This window comes from Portunus trituberculatus, chromosome 14, assembly GCF_017591435.1.
Source record: "Portunus trituberculatus isolate SZX2019 chromosome 14, ASM1759143v1, whole genome shotgun sequence".
Taxonomy (NCBI): Eukaryota; Metazoa; Arthropoda; class Malacostraca; order Decapoda; family Portunidae; genus Portunus; species Portunus trituberculatus.
The window spans coordinates 4,307,981-4,334,622 of NC_059268.1; the positions used below are offsets into that span (position 1 = coordinate 4,307,981).

Genomic DNA, 26,642 nt, shown 5'->3' on the forward strand with positions numbered 1-26,642 from the left:
GCATATACAGATGGGTCTCTGACACAGAAACAGTAATAATTCCAGGGAAAATCAGCATAATACCTCCTCAGGTCCTCCCATCTGGCAGAGTCAAAATGCCAGAGGCACCTCCTCTTTGGAGGATCCTGAAGAGGAATTGGAGCAAAACTCTGTCCTCTCCCTTCTTGCAGCTGCCACTATCCCATTCTGATGCTGTATTACCGGTAATATCGGTAATCTGATATAACAGATACTGGTGGCCATTCCTAGTCCTGCCACAGTCTTGAAAAAAACATTCTTCTGTGTTCTGTCGGTAGTTTTTCATTTAGAAACTTATGATGGCACCAAAGAGGCTTATTAGTGATGAAAATAAGGAATCTGGAGAGAGTGTAAATGTTAGTGAGCCACAGCCCCTCACTAGTGGATTCACAGGAGAAAAGTTATAAAGACATTTTCATGGATGGTGACTGGTCCTCCGATGACTTCCCTCCTCCTCCCCACTCTTCTCCTTTCCTCTTTTAAGTTATCCATCACCAGCCTTCACTTACAGTATACACAAATCAAAATTTTATAAAAAAAAAAATAAATTAAAAAAAAAAAAAAAAAAAAAAAAAAAAAAAAAAAATATATATATATATATATATATATATATATATATATATATATATATTTTTATAAATTTGAGGTTTTACTAAGATTAGAACCAATTATCTCATTTATAGGTATCGATAATCAAACTTTTTGTTATTTGAACGACCATTTGGAATTAATTAAGTTAGAATCTTGAGTCTCCACTGTACAGTATAATAGAAAACCATTATTGTCTTCTTTTGCTAGTTACATAAAAAGCAACACTAACCTTTCTGGATTATCCAAAGCCTTTGCAAAATATGTGAGTTCCTTCTTGAGGAGGAAACCACTGGCACGCTGGTCAAATCCTTGACCAACCATGGAGGAGTGGCCGCGATGGGCAGTGCCAAAAGCATCATTAATATACACATCTCCAAGTTTTCTAAGTGAAGTACGGAATTCTTCAACCTTGGCAGGATCAGCTTTTACCTGAAATACAAACTGCTTTAGTGGCACAATTAGTCTCTATATAATACATTATAGTGTTGACTCTCACTTTATGGTAGGAAGACCTGTCTTGTTAGAATGTTTTCCCTGGTCTACTTATAGGTGAAAATAGTAACTCCACTTTTGTTTTATGCTAGGGATGTTGTTAAAGTATGTGTAGTGTAAAAACATATCTTATGGAAAGAACCTACTTGGAAAAATAAAAATACTGTTTAGAAGACTGTAAATTTTTGTGTACAATTGTTATTCACATTTCTATGTATTTCAGGATATGACACTTAAATCATCCTAAAATGACACCAAAAAGAAGTTCACCATGCACAAGGCTTTCTTCTTCTTTTCACCCCTATTCTGTCCTACTCTCTAATGCAGTGGTTCTTAACCTGGGTTCGATCGAACCCCAGGGGTTCGGTGAGTCAGTTTCAGGGGTTCGGTGGTTTGGTTCACCCTACTCGTATGATTCGTGACGTCACGCTCTGCTTGGCCATCATTGGTTGCAGCTGATCACGCCACATCGCTTGGCCTTGATATCTGTGCTGCAGGCAACTCGCTCCACTCAGTAGTCAACTTGTGACTGTCTTGATCGCATGTGATTTGTGATTTCCCTTTTAATACTTCAAACCCTTGATACTATGTTGAGCAAAAAAAAGGAAGTGGTCGGACGAATACGTGCAGTATGGATTCACGTGTATAACGGAACGTGATGGGAGTCAGCGTCCTCAATGCATGATTTGCAATGCCAAGTTGAGCAATTCTAGTCTGGCACCGGCAAAACTAAGGGAACACTTCCTATAGCTGCATGGAGATGGGAAATACAAGAACACAACGCTTGCTGAATTCAAGGTGAAGAGAGCCAGATTAGATGAAAAGGCTACTCTGCCTGTTTTCAGCTTTGTACCCATAGACAAACCGGTCTTAACCCCTTCCATACCACAAGACTGTTTTGTGGTACGTGCGTACCACGCGCAAAAGCGACCTCGTGGTACCGCAAGATGCCGCCGTGGTACGTGCGTACCACACCAATACATTTCCGTGTATAACCGTGGCCTGAGTGCGGATTTTGCCTTTTTCATGCTCCACGTGGTTCACTATAAACAAACAAACACTGGAGGCGTTATTTTTAGCCACCCCAGCGTAACAAAACCATCCCCCCCACTAGCCAATCAATATCGGAGTTAATTTTTCATGCATAAACTATAAAGCCAATCACTATTCTTTGACATATATTATTCCCACAGTCCCCCCAAGAACATCAGTTCTCTAGTATCGGCCGTGGTGAAACTGTTCTATTGCCTCTAGTTAGAGATAATGGCGTCTGCTTCGTGTAGCAGCGATGAGGATTATCATAATTATGAGACAGATAGTGAGGATATACTGGAAGACTCTCCAGATGAATATGATTCAGACTATGATCCTGAAAAGAAATAGGAGAGAGTGATAGTGACAGCAGTGTTGAAACCCTCTCGGCAAGTGAGGGGGAGCAGCCTAGTTATGACTGCCTCAGGGCCACCCTCACCAGGTGCAGAGTGTGTGGTGCTGAATTTATGATTAGTGCACAATTTATGATTTTGTTTACGTTTTCTTTTATTAATAAAATGACAAAAATATGTTTAGAAAAAAGTACATAACACTGAGTTAGAAAGAAATATAATGTGTAGATCTGGCCGTGAGGCACGTCCGCACACGGGCAGGGGGCTGCGGTATAGGAGGGGAACGCTTTGTTTATATCGGGGAGTGGCTGCGGTAAGGAAGGGGTTAACAGCATCATACGAAGTTGCGTACCTGATTGCAAAGCAGGGCAAACCACACACCATTGGTGAAACACTCATAATACCAGCTGTGTTGAAGATGGCGAATATCATGCTGGGAAAAGCAGCTGAAAATAAGTTGTCCCAAATTCCTCTTTCAAATGACACCATCAGCAGCAGAATAGATGACATGAGCAATGACATATTGGCTCAAGTAGTTGCAGATCTGATTTCAAGCCCAGCAAAATTCAGCCTCCAACTAGACAAGACCACCGATGTTTCCAGTCTATGCCAGCTTGCTGTGTTTGTGCGCTATGTGAAAGATGACATGATAAAGGAAAACTTTTTATTTTGTAGGCCTCTCACAACAACTAAAGCAGCCAACATGAAGAAACTTGTGGATGACTTCTTCAGAGACAACAATCGTTCGTGGGATATGGTTTCTGCAGTTTGTTCGGACGGAGCTCCAGTCATGTTGGGACAAAAATCTGGTTTCAGTTCGCTGGTGAAAGCAGATGCACCACACATCATTGTTACGCACTGTGTTCTGCATAGGCATGCATTGGCAACAAAAACCTTGCCTCCAAAACTCGCAGAAGTATTAAAAATTGTAGTGGAATGTGTGAACTATGTGCGAAATAGTGCTCTAAAGCACCGCATCTTCAAAGAATTGTGTAATGAAATGGGGTCTGAATTCGAAGTGCTTCTGTACCATTCAAACATTCGCTGGTTATTCCGGGGAAAGGTGCTGAATCGTGTTTTTGCCATGCGTGTGGAATTTGCCCTGTTTTTGCGAGAGCACAAACACTGTCATGCAGATTACTTTGAAAATTCTGAGTTCATTCTCATTTTGGCGTACATGGCTGATATCTTCGATGCTCTCAATCATCTCAATCAACAGATGCAGGGCGGTGGAGTCAACATCATCGAAGCGGAAGAAAATTTGAGGACTTTTCAAAAAAAGCTACCGTTATGGAAACGATGAACAGAGAATGATAACCTTACAAACTTTCCCCTTCTGGATGACTGTGTAAGTAAGATCGAAGACGTGTCCGGTATCGGAGACATTTCTGTACCCGGGGAACTGAAGCAAGCAATTGCCATGCACTTAGATGAGCTCGCAAAGTCTCTTGATGGATACTTCCCCACCAGAGTCATATCCAGCATGGGTGAGACAGCCGTTCACGTTTAGTGTTGCGACAGCAGATGTCAATGATGAATACCTGTACGAAATCATTGAACTGCAGCAGAGCCAGGTTCAACAGCAACTCTTCAGAACAACAACGCTCTCAACGTTTTGGTGTCACCAAATCGTAGCGTACCCTCTTATTGCTAAGAAAGCCCTCGAGATACTCATACCATTTGTTACAACATATCTTTGCGAGCAGTCCTTTTTGAGGATGGTAGACATAAAAACAAAGAAAAGGAACAGACTTTGTTGCGAAAATGATATGAGAGTGGCACTTGCCAAGGTGAAGCCACGCATTTCTGAAATGGTCTCTGAGAGGCAACAGCAAAAGTCACATTGATTTGCAGTAAATATTCATAATGTTTTTTTTTTTTTTTTTTTTTAAATTCAGGTTTGTTGGTATTGTTCTTTGAACACAGTGATTTTGTGTGCAAATGATGCATGGTACAGTTTGTGCACTAATACAGTATATAGTAATTATAGTTAAATACATAGGTTTTGAATTTGAAGAAAAAAAAGCACATTTTATTTTTCCAACTATGAAGGGTTCGATGAATGCATGTATGGAACTTGTGGGGTTCAGTACCTCCAACAAGGTTAAGAATCACTGCTCTAATGCAAGAGTTAACCAGTATTCTCAGTCATTCATACCTTTCTCCGGTAAACTCAGGAACTCCCTGTTTGCTTCTGTATTTCCATCATCGTCCTATGACTTGAGTTTTTTTTACAAGGGAGGTTTCAAGACATTTGTCCCAGACTTTTGACTGACTCTTATTTGAATCTTTAAGGGATCCAGCAATCAAGTGGGCCTTTCTTTTTTTTTTTTCTCTCCTTGGTCAGGTTCCCCTCTTGCATAAAAAAGAAAAAGATACAAAGGCACCATAAAATTTTGTTCACAATACCATTGTTTATATAAAAAAAACTTATACTATTGTGGTAAAATAACAGTCAAATGAAGATAGAAAAAACAAGAAAAGAAGATGAACAAATAAGAGAAATAGAAAATATGGAAGACATTAATAAATGACCCAGCTGAAGTTTTCAGGATTACCCAGTCAAGGGTTTCAGATAAACATATCAGAGGTCAGAGAGTCATTTGCAAATGAATTTTTTGACACTGACAAATGGCCAAAGGGATAATGACCGTGCCAGGTATCTCAAGTAAACAGCCTGGGAAGGGGCAAGCAATAGGAACGGTGTCCAAAAATTATCCGACTTATTTATGGAAGTTGTTGTCATTACACTGTTGTTTACTTGGCTCCAACTGTATTAGGTCAAGCTCTGCCCTGAGTCTCTGATTGCCCAACAGAGAAGCTGGCCATGCTTTTGGGCACGTTATTGTATTCAAGTGTGATTTCATATAAAAAAGTATGTGAATTTCAACCTTATTATGAGGATATAACTTTTGAGAGAAAAGTTCAACATAAACATGAGATATTAGATCATATAACTGAGGGAAGAGCCATTAGCAGGAGAGAAGAAATTAAAGTAAGATACAGAGAGATAGATCCTGAGAGGCCAGGCACTGTGGGTTGCCATGGGCAAAATGGGGGAAATCATATAATGTACTGCTTTTGACAGCATATGAGATGCACCTTTTTCACAGAATTTTGATTAAAAAATAACCCTGCATCTAATACGTGAAGTTGAGACCTGCCATAGGCTAATTTTCTCCCTGATGCTCACTAACCCAGCTTACGATCAGTACTTATACCTATCATAATTGTATACTTTATTATTTTATTGCTGGTGTTTCTATTGTTACCAGTATTATTGTTTAACAAAGAATTATTCTCAAAATGAAAGCAATCTAACCTGTGAGACTGTAATGCATGTTTATAAATGTCAGCTGATTGGAACCCTGACTCAATGCCATCTTACAGTGAGGAGTTACAGCAAGTTCATGGTCATAACAAAATACCTCAACACCCTCATCCTTATAACAGCAGGAGGAAAAAGATAAAGCTATACAATCTCCTACAAACTACAAGTGGTAGATTATGCCAAAGGAGCATGGCAATAGAACAGCAGCAAGGGCTTTAAAGCCACCACCTATAGAAAATTTATAAGTGTCTGGCAACAACAAGAACAAATGAAGAGCACAAGGAAACATAAATGTTTTCTGCTTGTGCAATGTGCTGCTGGGTTGCTTTCAACAGTAAATGTTTAAGACACTAAAAACTATTTTTCCTGAATTTGATTTGCTGAAATGGGTGTGCATCTTTTATACCTGTATGTCTTTTACGGCATCAAATATGCAAAATAAAATGCTTTAAAATGTATGTTGTTATTATGATTCTTGATTAAGATTTTTTAAACTTTATTTCTATACTATTATATGGCATAAAAGTTATATATATATATATATATATATATATATATATATATATATATATATATATATATATATATATATATATACACACATATATATATATATATATATATATATATATATATATATATATATATATATATATATATATATATATATATATATATATATATATATATATATATATATATATATATATATATATATATATATATATATATATATATATATATATATATACTATTGTAACCTCTAACAGTGTAGAGTTTAGCACAGTAATCATGTTCATTTTATGTGATTTTCATATTACAAGATCCTTCAGGAACATATCCCTTGCATAAATCAAGAAATCCCTGTATACGTGACTGACCACAAATAATAACCAAAGATATCACACACACACACACACACACACACACACACATATATATATATATATATATATATATATATATATATATATATATATATATATATATATATATATATATATATGATTGATCTTTCATGGGTTTAAAAAAGATTAGACAAATTTATGGATGGAGACAATAGGTGGAAATAAATAGGTATGCTTCATACAGGGATTGCCACAAGTAGGTCTGATGACTTCTTGCACCTTCCCTTATTTTCTTTTGTTCTTATAAGATATCTTCTGCAATGATTATAATACATCATCACAGATGTGAGCTATATGACAAAGAGAAACCATGAATAGAATTTACATACCTTAGCTCCAGTAGCATCAACCCCTTTGCCCTCCTCTTCCACATGAAACCTCAAATTCTCCAGAAGGATGACAGAGCCTGAGGCTGGATCAGCACAGGCTGCTTCCACTTCAGGCCCAACACAATCAGGAAGGAATGTCACTTCTTTCTTTAATAAAGTCCTAAGCTCCTCAGCAACAGGAGCCAAGGTAAACTTCATATTCTTGTTGCCTAGAATATAAATAATAAGGAATACATAAAAAAAAATAAAAAGAAAAAGTAAGGACAAAAGAAAAGTAATAATAAACAAATAAAATACAAATTTTAAAACACTAGGTAGATCATTAATCAAATGAGATAAATAGACATTTCTGTGACAAAGTCTAATTATTAAATGGATGACTAAAAATTATTAGCTAATAGACTTAATCTCAGTTATCTATGAAAATATTCTATTACATGCTTAATAAATTAAACAATGATAGTAGAAGAAAACTATATATGTATATTTAATAAACTGAAAGGAATAGTTACTTAAAGTAAAAACATTTTTAAATGAATATGATTACAAATATGTAATTACATATTGCTAAATTCCCTACTCAACACAGTAAAACAACTTGTACCTCTTTAGAGATTGTTTCCATGAATTATCCTAACACCAGGAAGAAGGAAAATTCCTCTGCCACTGTGCACCTGGTGAGGTAGTGGTAGCATACCTGACTCACAATCGTGAGACCCTGGGTTCAAATCCCAGGTCAGGTCAGAAGTCATTGGGCAGGCTTCTATTAAAGTGTGTGGCCCTCTTTACTTGGCAGTGATTTAATACTTTGTGTAAGTTGGAAGTTGTGATTGTTGCTAGGTATGGGAAACAAACTCAGAATGAACAAACACACATGGAGTAGCTTGATCATCCTGGGCCTAGTTCACTAGGCTAAGCTGGCACTATCTAGCAGCCACAGTATCAAGTTGTCAGATACCACCATGGGGTTGTGTAAACTTGAGATGCATGTTAGTATATAAGTATATGTATAAATACATAATATGTAGAAGTTTTACCCGAATCTCTGTAAGCTGCTATTCAGATAAACCAAATTATTATTATAAGGTAACTCCCTAGACATGGATACCAGTCGATCAATCCATAGTTCATTTCAGATGCTATTAACAGTGACATAGAGGGGAAGGAAGAAGGAAACATTTCTTTATGTATTTACGTATGGGTAAGTATATTCGCAGAAAAACATTTCAATTAAAAAAAAAACTATTTTGTTATTACATGTACTAATAGATCATATGTAATGACATATTCTTGATTCCCGTGTATAAGCATGGGTGTGACATCACATCTAAAAATTACGAACACAATCTCCAAAACTATTAGCACCCACCAATTTAATTCTCAACTCTTGTTAAGCATAAAGAGAAAAGGCAAATATCCAAATATCTCTCCAAGCAGAAAAAAAGGAAAAAAAATCAAAAAGGAAAAAAAAAAAAAAAAAAAAGCTGAAGCTATTCCCTTAGAGAAAAGGTACATGACTTCTATAAATAGACTCTGCCACAAAACTGAACAAACAGTTGAATCTATATGTAACTGTTGTTTGTGTCTGATTGGTGACAATATATGTCAATATATTTGTATCAATGTTTTAGTTACTCACATCCAGGACACTTGTGACCTGGATGTAATTTCCTTCCATTATTCTTTGTATTTTTTTTTACATATGTACACTTGTTTTGAACCTATTCATTTTTAGGCAACATTGCTGGCATGTGGTCCAGTTCTTTCTCTTTGACATGATAGGCCAAGAATAAAAAAAACTGTAAATAATGCAAAAATTTTCAGTATTAGCTTATGTGCATAGCACATCAACAAACCAAAAGCGGTGACTAGCCTTGAGAGGCCATTTTGACCTGTGTTTGGGTAGTTGAGATGCCAAATAATCTATATATAGACCAAACTACAACTTAGTGCAGTAAAATAAGAATGAGCGTCTATATATAAAGGATCCGAAAAAGTCCCATTTTTGAAACATCTAAATGAGATGCCTGCCATGCATGCCTCAAGTCAGTCTTTCAGAATATAGGTTGGAGGAAGCAGCCAAAAAGACAGTAAAAAACATTTTTAAGACCCCAAAAGGGAGACCAACAGCATAGGGTGGGTTGGGGAAGTGGAGGAAGAAGAAGACGTGGCAGGCCAAAGAAAAGATGGAAGGATCTTTGAGAGGACCTGGGTATTTAATACTTCAGTGACAGTTAATGTTCATGAAATTGCAATCAAAATTCATACTTGGTAAGTACTGCATTAATTTAACAATTTCACTTGATGAAATTTAAACTGATATCACTGAGGAATCCAATGAGATCTTTAGAATCATTCCTCTAACCTTCAACAAGCTAACACTCAGAAAAAAAAAAAAAAAAAAAAAAAAAAAAATCGAGGGAAGGGTTAAACACAAAGTTCCCCAAATGCTTAAGAGCATGTAATCCAGTATTACACACAGTACCAGACATAGGTAATGACATTTCATGTGTAGAGGTAACAAAATAAAGAATAGATAACAATTATAAATAATGCAACAAAGCAAACAGGAGTAGATAACAAAATTGACACCAAAGGCTCACAATGCAGAGCCAGAACTTCTAAGCCTAATCATTGTTAGACAAGACCACTGTAGCAAACTGCCCATGGTCATTCAAAGGTCTTTTATAAAACATTGCAAAAGTCGACTCTCTGGCCCAGCCGACAGTGAACAAAATAGTAGAAAGAGGCAACTTCAAAACTGCTTTATGGATGCAGCAGACCTGGTGGAGTGTGCGGAAAAAATGGAAAGATCAATACCAGCGGCTTCCATCATATCCCGAGTCCACCGTCTTAATATATACCGAGAGACCATACAGAAAGGGGATCTTGTGGTCAAGAAAAAAGAAGTAACTGGTCCCCTAATGGTGCTAATTCTGTCTATGTAGTCTCTAATGATAGTGTGAACACTTAGCAGTTTATCAATGGGATAAGGCACAAAACATAGTTCAGCCATATGAGAACATAGCTGAGAGGTTTTCATTGGATTGCCTATTCGAAGGAAACTTTGGAATCTGAAATTGTCATGTTCCTAATATCTAATAAATGTAACGTCTGGCTACATTGATCAGAGAGCAACAACATTAAAACTGTAAGTTTTCTAGGCAATTGAATATTTGACAAATTAGAGTCAGGTCCCATAGATATTATACAAGTAAGTAAAACATCACGATCCCAGATGGTATGACAATGGAAAAGGGAAGGCCTCTCCTGGAAGAATGACTTTAGGAACCGAGTTACTAGTGAGTGCTGTCCCACAGGCCTGGCATCAATCTGAGCCATTGCTGAAATTATAGAACACATGGTGTTCAGAGAACTATGACTATGTCCCTTCCCATTCCTAAACTCTTGCAAGAGGTAGTCCAAGAGGAAAAGCTACAGGTGGCTGAAATGCATCAGTTTCCCTTCTGAGGCAAAAAGACACCCATCTGCTGATATATGACACACATTGTTATAAAGGAGAAATTGGGCAACTTCTGATGAAAGTCCTCAGTTTTCAAAGGATCTCCTGATAATTTCATTACAACCAGGAGCAGCTTGTGAGCCTGTGGATGTGTGCAAGAGGGGTCTTGCGGCAGAGTCAAGCAGTGTTGAGGAAGAAGGGAAGGACGAGGCAGTAGGTAGAGACCCATCAGAAACCATGCCTAAGTCAGCCACAGTGGTAGAATTGCAAGAAGGGTGGCCTGGGATTCATGTAATTTCCTCGGGACCCTGGAAATCAGGCTGAAGGGAGGGAAAAGCATATAAACTCTTGTTGGACCAGTCAAGGGTGAAGGCATTAATATATGCTGCAGCAGGGTCTGGCTTTCAAAATACATAAGTGGCCACTTAAGCATTGATCCTAGCAGCAAATAAGTCAATTTCTGGTGTAAAAGAGACCTGACATAGTTTCTTAAAGAGATGGGGCTGCAACATCCATTAGGTATCTACATTATGTACTCTAGATTCTTTATCAGCCTTTACATTACGAAGTCCCTCAACATACAGTAATACTCCGCTTAATGAACGTTCGTCTAACGAATTTCCAGTTTAATGTACTATATAAAGTCAGACCAAAAAGACCGCATAACATACAACCACATCCATTTTAATGAATTTTCTGGGTTTGAATTTGCCAGGTGAGGGACCAAATGCGGCAGCTTCGCTGTGATTGGCTGGCTCCCAGCCTCTGTCTCTAGCGCTCCTGGTGCTGGTATTGGCTGCCTCTGTCTCACTCTCTCCCGCTCCGCAGTACAAAGAGGTTGACCTGTATTTCTGCTCCGCTTAACAACGTGTTTTCGCCACTTAACACGTTACCCGCGTTAGTGCAATACGCTAGACTCTGCCTCACCGCGGTGAACTTTGATCCGCTCCTGCACAAATTACAGTGGAGCTATCAGTGAGAGAATTTGTACATAGCTCCTCTAACTTCCAATGACTCATATGACATCATAAAAGTAGTGGTACACCAGTGGCTCAATACGCTGCAAAACATATACCTATATAATTTTTTTTTTAACCCATGTGATATGTTGGGGACCAGCCCAGAACGCATCCCCCTATTTCCATTATTTCCTATGGGAAAATTACGTCCGCTTAACGCATTTTCACTCTACGAATGGCTTTGACACCCCCTATCCTATTCGTTAAGCAGAGTATTGCTGTACTCTGCCAATAAAGTAATACCCCGTGACTCAGCCCAAGAGAATATCTCGCCTGATAAGGTGTTAAGATTAAGTTTCGTGTTCCCCTAACGATTCACACAAGCGACGCAGTGGAGTTGTCAGAGTGAACATGAATATACTTGTCTTGACAATCCTTGTAAAGGGATTGTAGGCCAAAGAGGATGGTCTTCAACTCTAGACAATTAATATGATCTAATTCTTCATGAGCCCAGTAGCCCCCTGTCTTAGAATGTCCAACAGATGCACCCCAACTTCATTGGAATACAACTCAAAAGTGAGGAGGGGAAAGGCACAGAGACCTGGTCTGAAAATCAATGTTGTTAAACCATCAAATTATGAGACTTAACGAATGTAAGTCCAAAGTAACCTTAGAAAAGTAATTACTGAAACTGAATGCCAGTTCCCTGTTCCAAATGATCTCAAGATACTTGTACCTGAGGGGGGCAAGTTTCACTGCAGGTTCAGCAGCCATGGCCAAACCAATGAAAGAAGCCAAATCATGTAAAATAATGTCTCCCTGTAACAACTGTAAACCTTGCTCTTTGATATGTTTCTTTCTATGAGGGGCTAGAGTGGCAGTCATGTCAACTGAATTCAATACAACCCCAAGAAATTCCACCTTTTGGGTAGGTTCCAGGGACAACTTTAGAGTATTAAATGTAAGCCCAACAGAATAAAAAAGGTGCAAGGCATAGCCTAAATGCTGGCGTAGTTCCTTGCTAGAAGCTGCAATAAAAATACAGTCATCAATATAACACACCACAGTAATACCAAGTTTATTTAATTTAAGTGAGAAAGAACTTGTTTTAATAGCCTGGTAAAAATCTGAGGTGCAGATGTTAAGCCTTGTGACAGACAGGTAAACTGGAAAAGTTGATCCCTCTAAAAAAATCTAAGCCATTTCCTTTCTTCTGGCTTCACATAAACTGAAAAATAAGCCTTCTTAAAATCACCGGTATAGCAAAAAAGCAGTCAGGTTGGATTAGCTGAACAACCTCCTAAAGTGTATCCATTTCTAAATGAACAATCATTTAGTTCAAAATGACTCTTGCTGTTCCATCTTTCTTTATAACAGGAAAAATATTGGAAAAGAAACCTTGACCGACAATTGATTCACAGCCTTCAACCCCTCCACGGTCAATAAACTCCAGCATGGCACTGTCTAGGGCAGAGTGATTAATTACAGAAAGGTCAAGAGATCTAGGCAGTACTGTTTGGGTAGGTGGAGCAGGAAACTCAATGACCTTAACATAGACATCATGGATCCACTTATCTATAGATAATGCCTGCCATAACTGTCTTACACCAAAAAATTTTACCACTGACAAAATTGTTAGGGGTGTTCTGCAAGGAGTATGGAATGTTACTTACTGGAATGGCACCTACTGGCAGGTCTTGTAGGGCCATGCCCCCTTCCCCTGGGGCAGCTTCTGGCATAAAAAATGCCTGGAGGAGGTCCTTGACTGTGACTGAGAAGGATGAAAAAACAGCCCAGAAGTCGATCCATAGGGGGCAAACCTTTTTGGTCCAGACATCTTATGGGGATGAAGCAAGTGTCTCCCCACTTTCCTGGTCTTGCAAATTTTATCACACTTCTTTGTGACGTCAAAAGGGAACAATACTTCCTTTCCAACTGCACATTCCCATTTGCAGAGTTCAGCTAGGGGCGAATCATTGACATTGATCCGAGCCACCTCCTTCCACAGCTGGTTCACATAGTTGACTGCTGAGGCCAAAAGTCTCAGGCTATTATCAAGCCCTTCCAAGTAGGAGGAGACTGGCTTCCCTTTTCCTTCTCCAATATCACTGATACACTGTGCCACAGGAACAAGGGCCTTGGAAAGCAGTCCATTGGTATGGAAGAGCCACTTATCTCTAAGCTTGCCACCAACAGTCATCGCAGAGGTGATAGCTGAGTTAGTTGCCAGAAAAGACAAATTTGGCACATTACTGGAGAGTTTTATCTTGCAACAGGTTGACTTCACACTGTCAGAGGACAGCCTGCACCTCAGACTGGCATTCAAGATGGTAGCCAGAAACTTAGAAGTGACCTGACAACTCCTCAGCATTATCACCTACATCAGGGTCTGGCTGGGGAACACCAAACAAATCCAGCTCCACTAAGGAGTCAGAAGCATCCTCAGGAATTTTACCTTCCTCGTCACCAGAGGAGGCTGCAGCGAAGCCACTAAAATCAGCACTGCTCCCGACAGAGGCAGTGGTAGCTGGTGGGTTCCCATCTAACTTTGCAATCAGGCCACAAATAACCATGCTTAAACGGTCAAGTTGAGTGTCACTGGCAGAGCGTTCAGATGATGGAAAAGGAGTGTTTACATTGTGACTCGGACCCGCAACAAAAGGCAGTGAAGCACAAACCACCTGTTGTTTAGCTCTGTTGTCCTTCTGCCTGTCTCTCTTCCTCCTATAGAACTTTCTCACAGCTGGGCCACTTGCTAGCCGATGATGAAGAAGAACATCTCGGCATTTCCAGAACACTGTCCCTGTCCATTCCAAGTGATCCTGCAACCAAACCACAACTCTGGGCTTAAGAAAATAACATGGCAAAAAATTTGAACTGCTTAGATATGGAGATGAGCAAGAAATAATACAGGCAAGAAATTACTCCATCAAGGGACAAGTCATCAAGGAAACTAACCATGTTAAGGATCTGGAGGTGCACATGAGTAATGATGGATCGTTCACCCATCACTATAGTAAGACAATAGATGCAGCAAGGAAAATGACTGGCAGGGTTCTCAGAACATTCCAAACCAGGGAACAAAAATGCATGTTGATCCTGTGGAAAATTATGGTCCTACCCAAATTAGAATATTGTTGTCAGCTTTGATCCCCTGATAAAATTCAAGATATAACCTCCTTTGAAGCCCCTCAAAGAACTTTTACCAGTAGAATCCAGGGTGTGCAAAACTTCAACTACTGGAAAAGACTGACACACTTGCAACTTGCAATTGGTTTCCTCCGTGGTACAGTGGAACCATGCGTGCTTTGGGGTCCAAGGGGTCTCCAAGCACACAGGTTTGAATCCTGTTCATGGTTCGAGTGTAGGTTGGGCTTTCTCACTCGGGGCAACGGTTTTCTAGTGGGTGGGCTTTGAGATGAGAGGTGTCCCAAAAGTATCTCCTTTAGCCCATAAATTCCTGTGAAAAGCCCACATGGTATATGTATAAATATGTATATATATATGTATATATATATATATATATATATATATATATATATATATATATATATATATATATATATATATATATATATATATATATATATATATATATATATATATATATATATATATATATATATATATATATACACAGGCAACCCCCGTTTAATGAAGGGGTTACATTCCTAAAAAATACTTCGTTAAGTGAAACTTCGTTAAACGAACCGATTATAACAAGTTTAACCCCTGATTTGAACTTCCATTGAAAGTAAGCAAAGCGAGTGCGCATCATAGTACAGTAAAAGGTTTAATGAAAGTAAAAATTATGAAGTTAAACATTTAGGTAGTTTAATTTAAGTCATTATAATGTACACTAATGTATGTATGTATGTAACTTTATAATGTTGATGATCTTAACTTTATGAAGGAAGGAAGAGTGAAACGGGAAAGACACTAACCGGCAACCTGTGGAATGTAAACAAAGTGCACATCATTGTACTGCATACAAAACTTATGTACCACATTTCCATAAGGCTTTCCATTTTATCCATAGTAGAGTTACGAGTTCAGGTGGTTCTTTTAGCTTGCAAGGAAGATACGGTCTCACCAGCCTTCTTAATAGAATCTGCTGACTTGAAAATAGAGACAGTATAATATGGAGTCAAGATAGTGGCCAGCACTGCTATAGTTTTCTGGCCTCTCTCGTGTCTGTGAATAATATCTAGCTTCATTTGGAGAGTAAGAGACTTCCTGGTCTTCTTACGAACACTAGGCCAATTACAGGGCATTTTGGTGGTAAGTTGAGCTAGGGAAGACAAGCTGCTGCTGATGCTGTTATGTTTCGACTGGGGAGTGAATGTTGCGCATGTTGTCCACGAGAGGCTTGATCTTGATCTTGATCTTTATTCTATAGGGGTCCCAGGATTTTTCCTGAGACAGGCCTTAGTACCAGCAGCTCCTGGTGTATTCAAAATCCTATCAGCTTGCGTGATATGGCGGGGCTTTCAAATTTGGGAAAAAAATACCTGGATAAAACTTCGTTAAAGCGAGTTTGGTGTTCGTTAAACGAGCAGATGGTAGAAAAATGAAACCTTCGTTGTACTGAAATTTCATTGTGTGAACCTTCGTCAAACGGGGGTTGCCTGTATATATATATATATATATATATATATATATATATATATATATATATATATATATATATATATAAATAAAAAATTACTTGCTGAAGAGGAGGGAAAGATACATAGTCATCTATGTCTGAAAAATTCTGGAGGGAAAAGCCCAAATGTAGGCTTTGTAGTAAATCCACATGCCAGGAGAAGTTGATGTTATGTACAGGAAACACAGGGCTCAACAGCCAGACTGCGAACACTGGTACATAACACATTCACCCACAAAGGAACCTGCTTCTTCAACTGCATTCCAAAATAACTCCGCAATCTGACAAACATCACAGTGGAGTGCTTTAAGAGGACACTAGACAAGTGGCTCAGTGGGATACCAGACAAACCTCCAACACCAGGATACCCTCACTCCCACCACAACACCCTCACAACCAACACAAAGTCCAGGGTTAAGGATTGAGGAGGATACTGGAGCCAATGGAAGCCCACTCCAGCTGTGCTGCTAACAGGAAAAATTCTCCAAAGTATCCAAGTAACAGGGAACAAGAACCAAAAACAATAATCTTCGGATTGTGTTCATAGTCACCAAAAACTCTTAGCATCAGCAGGGAAAGGAGAGAGCTTACCAGGACAACTCCTTAGAGAAGCCAGTAAAAGAGGAGAAGGTCAGGCACACTGGAGGGAGTGGCATCTAGAGAGTACAGAGCTAGGCAGCGAAGTGATGTGAGGCGGCTCAGGCTGGTTTAGCGTGCATGGCGGGCTTCTCATTGGATTCCTCAGTGACATCAGTTTACATTTCATGAAGTGAAATGCACCTCCATAAGTCTACTGGAGGCTCATGGAGATGCACCAGTTAGACTTGTTCACTTTCAAAATCTTCAAATAATAACTTGATCTGAAATCAACTTTCAATAGATTCATAAATCTCAATTTTAACACTTCACAATTAGTCTGAAAAAACTCAACTCACCATCAGGGCGTCCCAGATGAGAGCATATCACAACACTCTTGGCATTGTGGTCCAATGCGTATTTCACAGAATCCAGCGCAGCAACAATTCGTTGGTTGTTGGTGATCTTACCATCTTTTAGCGGCACATTAAAATCCACTCTGAAAAAAGAAGAAAAAAAAAAAAAATCATTTTCAAATATAAGTTACTCTTCCATTGTTTTCAGAGATAAATGTCTGTAAATGAGGAGTATATCTGATTGAGTACACAATAACACAGGAGACTTAGAAGTTAACTCTAAGACTGTTTAAATACCTAATACTAGTATTGCATATGAAAGCAGAAAAGGTGATACAAAATTTGTGATCTTTATAAAGTTGCAGTTTTTCTATAGAACCTCTTGCTTTGGAACCTATAGATTTAACACATGAGATACAGAGAAATTAAAATGACACATGAGATACAAAGAAATTAAAATGCCATTTCTGTAGTATTACAAAATCTATAACAACATAATCTTGTTCTAAATCTTCATAATATTATTTCTATTTTTATAATTATTATCTGTATAAATCTTTATTTACTTTTCATGAGACAAGGCAACTGAAATGGACTAATAAATACTGTAGCTTGTGATGTGTATACCTCATCTTTCCATATCATTAAAAATTTCACCACTAAATAAGCTCAGCTAGTGTGTTTTGCAAAGCTATAATAAAAGTTGTTTTTAACAAAACACATTCATCAGTATGGTTGGAAATACTTTCATAAAGTAAGAGGTCCATACTAAGTGGTGTTGTGAATTAAAAAAAAAAAAAAAATCATTTAGAGATGACAAACCCTTCAAGAAGACAAAGAGATCATGCAGGGATACCACAGAAAACCTCACTTCAAAATTTTTAAAGATTTTTTATTGGTGTTCAATGCCTCAAAAACTCAATTCCTACATCTATCAACTGGACACAAACTTTCAGACAACTATCTCCTCTTCTTCAATAACACTCAACTGTCCTCTCTCTTCTACACTGAATATCTTTGGTCTGTCCTTTACTCATAACTCCACATCTCATCTCTTGCTAAAACAGCTTCTATGAAGTTAGGCATTCTGAGGTATCTCCACCAGTTTTTCTCACCTCCCAACTGCTAACTCTGTACATGGGCCTTATCCACCCATATATGGAGTACTCTTCACATGTATGGCGAGGATTCCACTCACAGTTCTATTAGATAGGATGGAATTAAGAATTTCTTGACTGTCTTTAGCCTTCTTCTCACCTCTGGAATGTTGCATCTCTTGCTATCTTCTACTGCTATTTTCATGCTAACTGCTTTTTTTTTTATCTTGCTACTGCATGCCTTCCTCCTCCTCTGGCCTTGCTGCACAAGGATTTCTTCTTCCTCTCACCCCTATCTTGTTCAATTCTCTAACACAAGAGTTAACCAGTCCACTCATTCATATCTTTCTCTGGTAAACTGTGGAACTCCCTGCTGTGTCTGTATTTCCAACTTCCTATGACTTGATTTCATTTAAGAGGGAGGTTTCAAAACATATATCCCTGTCTTTTGGTTAACCCTTTTGGATCTGTAAAGGGACTAGTGACTGAGTGGGCCTTTTACTAGTTTTTTGTTGCCCTCCGCCAATTTTTCACTTACATAAAATATGCTTCCTGAAAAAAGAATACTCTAAAATTTTATGGTGACAAAAATGAAACAGGCTTCACAATTACATTTGATGTGGTTATGCATATTTTCCATAGACAATATCCAACCAACTTCTGATATGGCTTAACTCACCTCAATACCACATTCTGACAAATACAGTAGCTATATAATAACAATGAGAAATGTAGTTGTGCATGAATATGATATGAAAACAATTTGAAAATGAAGGCAACACCTTTCCTTTTCCAATCATATCTTTGTCTTCTTTTGAATGAAATAGTAAAACAAAAGTATTACCAGAAGGCAAGCATGTCAGCTCCTCAGTCAGCAGTTCCCAAATTGTGGGGCATGATTTCCATGCCCCACAATGAAGAGAGTTGTGAGGATGAACAGATTGCTCTACACTGCACTTCACACAGATCATTATTTGAATTCACTCTACAATTTATATGATTTTTTTATCATCATAGTATGCAAATTCTTTTATGTGAATCGCATAACTTTATAATGTCTTTCTTTTGATTACTGTCATTACCACAGGATATGAGATTCAGCAAAGAAAATACTAATTTCTTTAGTGAGTGCTCAACAAAAGAATATTGTCTTAGTAAAGGATCATGATACTCTACATCAGTGGTACTCAACTGGCGGACCGCGGTCCAAATCCGGACCGCCGATAGCTGTTGTGCGTACCCCGGTACACACACACACAAGGGCAAGGTTTTGGAAAGATTTTGGAGTATCAGAAAAGAAGTACAAATATTCCTTAGAAGCCAACAAAGTGCCGCCAAAGCAAATAGGTTTTTAGACTTTTGGAAGACGAAAAGGAGATGGAAAAGACAGCACTCTTAACAGACATCACTTTTCATCTCAACTACAAGAAAAAAAAAAAAAACACAGTGTGTGATCTTATTTCATCTGTTCAAGCTTTCCAGAAGAAGCTGGAACTTTTCAAAAATGACTTGCAGGGAGAACTTCATCACTTTCCCAGACTTTTGAAGCATACCAACGGAGAGAAAGGTCATAATTATACTGAATTTATTGATAAACTGATTGGCAACTTGAAAGATCGTTTTGGTGATGGTGATTTTTCACTAGGAAGTCTGCTGTTGCGTTTTATTCAAAACCCCTTCATGGTTTCAAATGTAACCTTGTTTTCACACGAAGCAAAACAGGCGTTCAAAAGGGTAAATGCTGCATCAGTTCAAATGGAACTAATTGATCTGCATGAAAATATGATCCTAAAAGAGGAGAGTGCTCAGTGTGATCCTGTCACATTCTGGAGACAGAAGGTATCACACGATTCTTTTCCTAGTCTGCATAAAGTTGCAGTGTATGTTCTGACAAAGTTTGGATCTACTTACAGTTGTGAATCTGCTTTTCTACAATGAATTTAGTGAAAACCAAATACCGCTCTAGAATGACCAATGAACACCTTCACCAATGTCTGAGATTGGCTGTCACATCCTTTGTTCCCAGGTTCAAGGACATTGCAAAGAACAAGAAATGTAACTTTTCACATTAATGAGCATTTGCAAAATTCAATCATTCTGTGACAAATGTACCTGAGTAATGTTTACGAACTTTACGTTTTCAGTTAGTGCAGTACCGGCATTATAATGAGTTTAAAAGATATTTTCTTTGGATTTCTCTTTGGCAGTTAGATAGACTTTCTTTGCAAACATAGTAATAGTACTATTATTATTATTGTAGAATTGATTTTTTTCTGAAGTTGGAATTATGAATAACTTTGAAGTTTAAAGTTGTGTACTTGTAACTTGAAATAAAATGTTTTGCATGCTTATGTGTATCAGATTTATATCCCTATTTTATAAATCATCATTCGGACCTTTGACATATAAAAAACTGTGTTCTTGGACCTTCACTAAAAGAAGTTGAGTATCCCTGCTCTACATATTTAGGTGGGGTTTTTATTACTTTTATGGATACTGAGGAACATTTCATTGATGTTTTTGTTACAAACTATCAGTTCTCATGATACAGGAAATTTTTGTTAGGTGATATAAGTAGGTTAGGTTAGGTTCGATACAGTAAGGTAAGGTAAGGTAAGGTAAGGTAAGGTAAGGTAAGGTAAGGTAAGATAAGATAAGATAAGATAAGATAAGATAAGGTAAGGTCAGGTCACCTCAGGTAAAATCAGGGGCTGCATGCTCAAAACAATGCATTTCCTACAAGCTCATGTAATTAACAACTTATTACAATGGATACATGAATCATCAGCACCGCTAAATTACATTGTAAATAGTCCCCAGAATTTATGAATTACTGGGATCCCATAACACAGCTAAGATAACAGGTAAAACTTACCACTTCAACTCTAATCAACAGGATTTCAAGATAATTATAGTGCATACACAATCACTTTTTAATGCACTAATATTGAAGACCTACTTGGACATGACAATATTTCAGCATGAACAATAATTCAGCAGCAGTAGTACATGACACCCAAGGATTCTATGCTGCATTCCTTTGTGCTACCCAAGTTGCCACTGCAACTGGCACTTGCTGACTGGGACTTTCAAGAGATACTGACATATCATTCTTCACCTAACATGATTATTTTTGTTGCTTCCTTGGATCTTGCAATATGCTAACAAATATGCCAAAATCAGAGTGAAATGATCTAAGGTAAATGAATGATTCTCTTTTTTTGCCCTTGGCTGGCCAACATTAAAAAAAAAAAAATAAATAAATAAAAAAAAATAAATAAATAAAACGGGCACAAATATAACACTTTCCCTCCCAGTCCCTGAGCATCAATACTTGACATTATCAGTTATCCCAAATACTATAAAAAATCGCTACCATTTTATGTGTATGTATCAATGTTTGAAGGCATAAAAAACACTTTAAAATATTGAAGTCTGTAGAGGTGATAGATGTGCATGTAGCGAGTGTGGACTTCTTCACTTCTCTATGAATGTCAATGAACCTAAAATTCACCCCGACAAGGGAGCCCCAACACACATTTGTAAATGCCATTAGTATTTCTTCCTTACAGTGATGTCCACTATTTTCCACTGACACAGAAACATTTTGACATATCATCATATCATTAATATAAATTCTAATTGCATATGATCTACGAATAACATTGGTGTTTCCTGTTGCAGAGGGATAAAAGATACCAACATTTATTTAAGGAAACTCTGGTGTCTCCAAGAAGTTGACACTAACATTACCACTGAAAGTAGTTAAAAAAATGGGACATACCAAGAAACAGCCACATTATTGATAGCAATTGACAACATCACATTTTAAAAACTGGCTGTAAAATCTATAGAAAAGTAAGGGGTAAGGATGATATGGAGTTGCTGCAAAGAGATGCAGTGTCCATGAAGGGTTGATCTGTATGCCTTTTCAAAAAGAAAAAAAAAAAAAAAAAAAAAAAAAATGCAAGTACATACAGACTGGGATTACAAAAATAGATAAAAGAGTGAAACAGTATGCATGGATCAATGGTGAAAAGAGTGTGGAAAAGGATATACTGATTGACAATAAGTTAAATTGCTTAGATCATTTAATAGATGAGATGAATAAAACCAACAAAATTTTAGGACTGATAAGGAGGACATTTGTAGCACTGAAAGAACAACTTCAGAAATCTCTACATATCATTAGCTTGGACAAACCTAAAATATGCAAACCTGGTACCATATAAAGCAAATGATATAGAACATGGTTTCTCAACCTGAGGTTCTCAGGAATATTTCCAAGGATACTTAGATGGCTGATTTAATAATATCCTTTGCAGTACCATTATATAATGAGTTAGTGTCGGTCATTAAATTAATATTTTGTTCGATGTCAGATTACAGGGGGTCCAGGTTTATGGTCTTATAAAGGTTGAGAACCCCTAATATAGAAGCTGTATAGGGAGTGGGAGTGTAGAGGACAGCTAGACAACTGGTACCAATTCTAAAGAACTTAAGCTATGAGCTGAGGGTGAAAAAAGTTGGACTCTCAACACTAATATATAGGAAGATGAGAGGGGACATAAAGATAATGAAAGTGAAACATGACGAGGACGTTTGTCACGGTGTCTTATTAATGCAGGAGGGTCAGAGAACTAGAGGACATTCTAGGAAGATTTACAGAGAGAGAGAACAAGGCTTGAGAAGTGGAATCCTTTGCATCAGTATGTGATTAATTCTGAAACAGTAGTAAAATTTGAGAGTAATCTTAATGAAGCAAAAATCCAAAATAGTAAATTTTTTAAGTTCACCACTGCCACAACTGTAGTGAATACACACAACAGTGCAAGTGCCAGAATGGAGCTGGATCCACAGGCCTAGTTTTGCATTTTCTGTAAGAATCTGTAAGAGAGGTTGTGGGAGGTATTATCCTCAATATTCCTTACTGAGATGGTCAAATCCTGATTGAGATACACCACAAAAAAATAGTGATGTCAATATTTTGTCAAAGATGGCATCTGAATTATTCCAACTTTAGATCACTGCTTTATTTTCTTTAAAAAATCTTAAGTACTACATATGGGTAACACCTAACTTGGTAAAAATCATAATACATGAGTTGTCAATGTGTATTTCTTTATATCAATTCATATAACTAATCAAAACTACTTTCTGCTTCAAAAGCATTAGTTTATTACAACACCAAGTAGACAAATTGGTACACAACAATGATACAAGAGTTCCACAAGGCCGACTTTCATCACCATCCAAATTAAGTTAAGTAAAGTTTGCTTTTAGCCTCCAACATACACACACACTAGAGCAATGCTGACTGTGCCTCCTCACTTCCATAGGTTAAGCAAATCCCACTTAATGATATTACTGGGAACACACCCTCTCTCACCCCCAAGAGAGTCAGAGTCCTGCCTCAGGTTAATAAAACCCAGAAAACTATCTTTAAGAACCTATTATCATCAGTTATCTTAATCACTGGGAAGTAAAACTATACAATAAAGCCTTCCTCCCTTTCATCACCAGCCTGGTCTCCAACACAAATAAGCAAGGCAACTTGTTGGGAAAGTGGGGTTTTTGGGTGGGGAAAGATAAAATAGACCAAATTTTGCAATTGCCCAAAAGACCTAAGAGACCATATTTAGCTAAATTGGGAAATAAAATCCCTAGTAATCCCTAAAATATTGATGAAATCTAACATAAACTAGCTAAATCTAACCCTTAATCTAAGCAAACTTACCACAACTAAACCTAGGGGTCTTCATCCCTTTGGATTTCCCACCCTTTCTAAATGACATAAGTTTTATACTTGTATCTGATGCAGCTGGATTAAGGATATATATATATATATATATATATATATATATATATATATATATATATATATATATATATATCAACACATACCAGAAGGATAACAGGCGCATTAAAACTTTCACAGACATAACGTAAGAATGCTACCTAAGCATAACAGTGTGGTGTGCATAATAAGGTACAAAGGTTTATTCAGTAAATATGAAGACAAGGCATACCATTCTATTTACTAATGTTTTTGCCTCTTAACCCTCATTCCAAAAGTTAGATTACTATCATAAGGATTGACTACTGATTTTAGGAGACTTTATGTGGTGTTAAGGATGACATCCATCATAACAAAAGCACCAATAACTCCCACTTTTGTTCCCTAATTTGTATGGAAGTAGGACCTGAAAACATTAGTAAACAGAGCGGCGTGCCTTGTCTTAATCATTCTTTAGATTAACCAGCTATGGTAGGTTAGGCTAAATTAGGGGTCACATTTTTAGTTAATGTTAGTTTCCATTAGTATTCTAAAGATTTTATTTTCCAATTTAGCCAATAATATAGCCTCTTATACTTTTTAGGAATTGTAAAAATTGGTTTATTTTGTCTTTTCCCATCCAAAGGACCTGTTATGCAATCACGTCCTCTATCTTGTTGGTGTTAAGGAGGAAACTTGTTACTTGTAATAAAAAGGAGAAAGACCTTAATCTAGTTTTACCCGGTCACTTTAATCCAGGAGTCAGGCACGTCTCCAATCATACTCATGTACACACACAATTTAGTCGCTAAACGTCTGACAGATTGAACTGTTTCCTACTTGCAGTGCTGTAATGACACAATAAACTAATTTTCTACGTCGAACACTGATGCAAAGAGAAAAGTTACCTATATGCTTGGCTAAGCAACTTTAAGTAACACCGGCATGCTTTCAATATATATACATATATATATATATATATATATATATATATATATATATATATATATATATATATATATATATGTGTGTGTGTGTGTGTGTGTGTGTGTGTGTGTGTGTGTGCAATACAATGATGTAAAACAACAATTAGTAATGCTTACCTCATGAGAACTCTCTTATTAGAAAGATCCACCTTGTCAATGCTAAGCTTATTCAACGCCATTGCTTATCAACAAAGTAACACTGTATGTGGTCCGGAGAGGTGTGAAGCAGCCCTTCCGCAGACGATCTTGGTGTAATGTGCTGCTGGCTCAGCTCAGTCAGCTGGTTGCCTGGCGCCGTGACCCTCACAACCCAGTCACCTTCACTCAAGGGTGATGCACAATCTATAGAATTGCTACTATTAGTAACCTTCCCTTCCCAACACTTAACCAATATCTCTATAAATTATTGTAATGCTATTTTCTAAGGCTAGTTTAATGCATTTTTTTTTTTTATGTATTTATTATTCTTTTTTATTAATATATTGATTGATATTGCCTAAATTACAAATTTAGTAGATATCTTTTAAGACTTTTCATTATAAAGATTTTTTTTTCAAAGAAATCACTTAATTCTAATATAATAACGGGGAGTGCATAATAAGGGGTGTGTCAGTCTGGCAACACCCAACACGACCTTCAGAACATCTCAGACGACCTTCATCAAAACTCTACCATCCCTCCCCGGCCCCAGTGTTGCCACACGTACGATAATTATCGTACATGTACGATAAGATATGACCTCTGTACAATGTACGATACCATTTTCTATTATCGCATGGTTTGTACGATAATTTTATGTCGTTCTTTATGTAACGAGAAATGGGGTAATAACAGCTTCTTTCCATCTTACTGAAATAATAAAAGATAGAAAAAAGTATATGATTTTAACAGCTTATTTAAAAAACAACAGTGTATTAATCTTACCCGTTACGTCTGTCAGACAGGGAAGATCCGGAGGAGAGGGGAGGGAAAGGTATACAGAGTCAGGAACGTGTCTTTGTCACGTCCGGACGTCCCTCCTCTATGGACCTCTCTACCCACCCTTCCCCACTGCGTACTCTGCCTTAGTACGCACGATTGAGTGGGCACATACAAAGAAATAGGCTAAAAACAAGTACAGTAAATGGAGCACTTCTTTCAGCTAGCTGTATCAAAGGCTCAGGAGGGTCATGTGTAAAATTCTCCCCAACTAAAGACATGTTTACCCGTATCAGTAATCGGGCACAGCTTTTGCATAATGTCGCAGATGATGATTTATAATAAATTTATAGCAGCAGTCACATTGCAGTGTTTTTGTCTTTTGAAGGACAGTTATTTTTATGTTTGTGGTACCAGTAATTTAATTATTTAAGTTCTTTGTAAATAAATCCAATAGAGATTTGCATCCATATGGATTGTAGTGTTATTTTTGTTCTGGGTGTTGCTAATTTTGCTACCGTAATATGAAGTCCTCTGTTAATTGTATCTGAAGGAAGACCTTGCAAGTGGTTTCTTTATTTATATAATTAGGTATATATTTAACCTTTTTTTTTATTTTTAGATTTTGTATCAACATTTCGAAGGCAGTGTTCAGATAATGCTTCAATATAATCCATGTAAATAAAAGTAAAAGTAAGCCCCAGGAGTATATTACTATTATCACCTATTTTTTATTAGCAACACATGTTTATACATACAGGTATAGTACTATAAACAATACGATATTATTTAGGATTATGTACGATAAT

The 26,642-nt window shown here is 37.4% G+C and overlaps 1 protein-coding gene across 1 annotated transcript in view; it reads right to left on the minus strand.

Moving 5' to 3' along the window:
- The window catches only part of LOC123503533 (phosphoglycerate kinase-like), a 54,825-nt gene extending 28,863 nt beyond the window's left edge, over positions 1-25,962 (minus strand). The window contains exons 1-5 of the mRNA XM_045253372.1: positions 25,840-25,962; positions 25,033-25,257; positions 17,060-17,199; positions 7,055-7,263; positions 839-1,038 (exon numbers count right to left, since the gene is read on the minus strand). Of these exons, the coding sequence (XP_045109307.1) occupies positions 839-1,038; positions 7,055-7,263; positions 17,060-17,199; positions 25,033-25,094 (611 nt within the window). The 5' untranslated portion in view covers positions 25,095-25,257; positions 25,840-25,962. The remainder of the gene's footprint in view (positions 1-838; positions 1,039-7,054; positions 7,264-17,059; positions 17,200-25,032; positions 25,258-25,839) is intronic.
- Between the last annotated feature and the right edge of the window lie 680 nt (positions 25,963-26,642).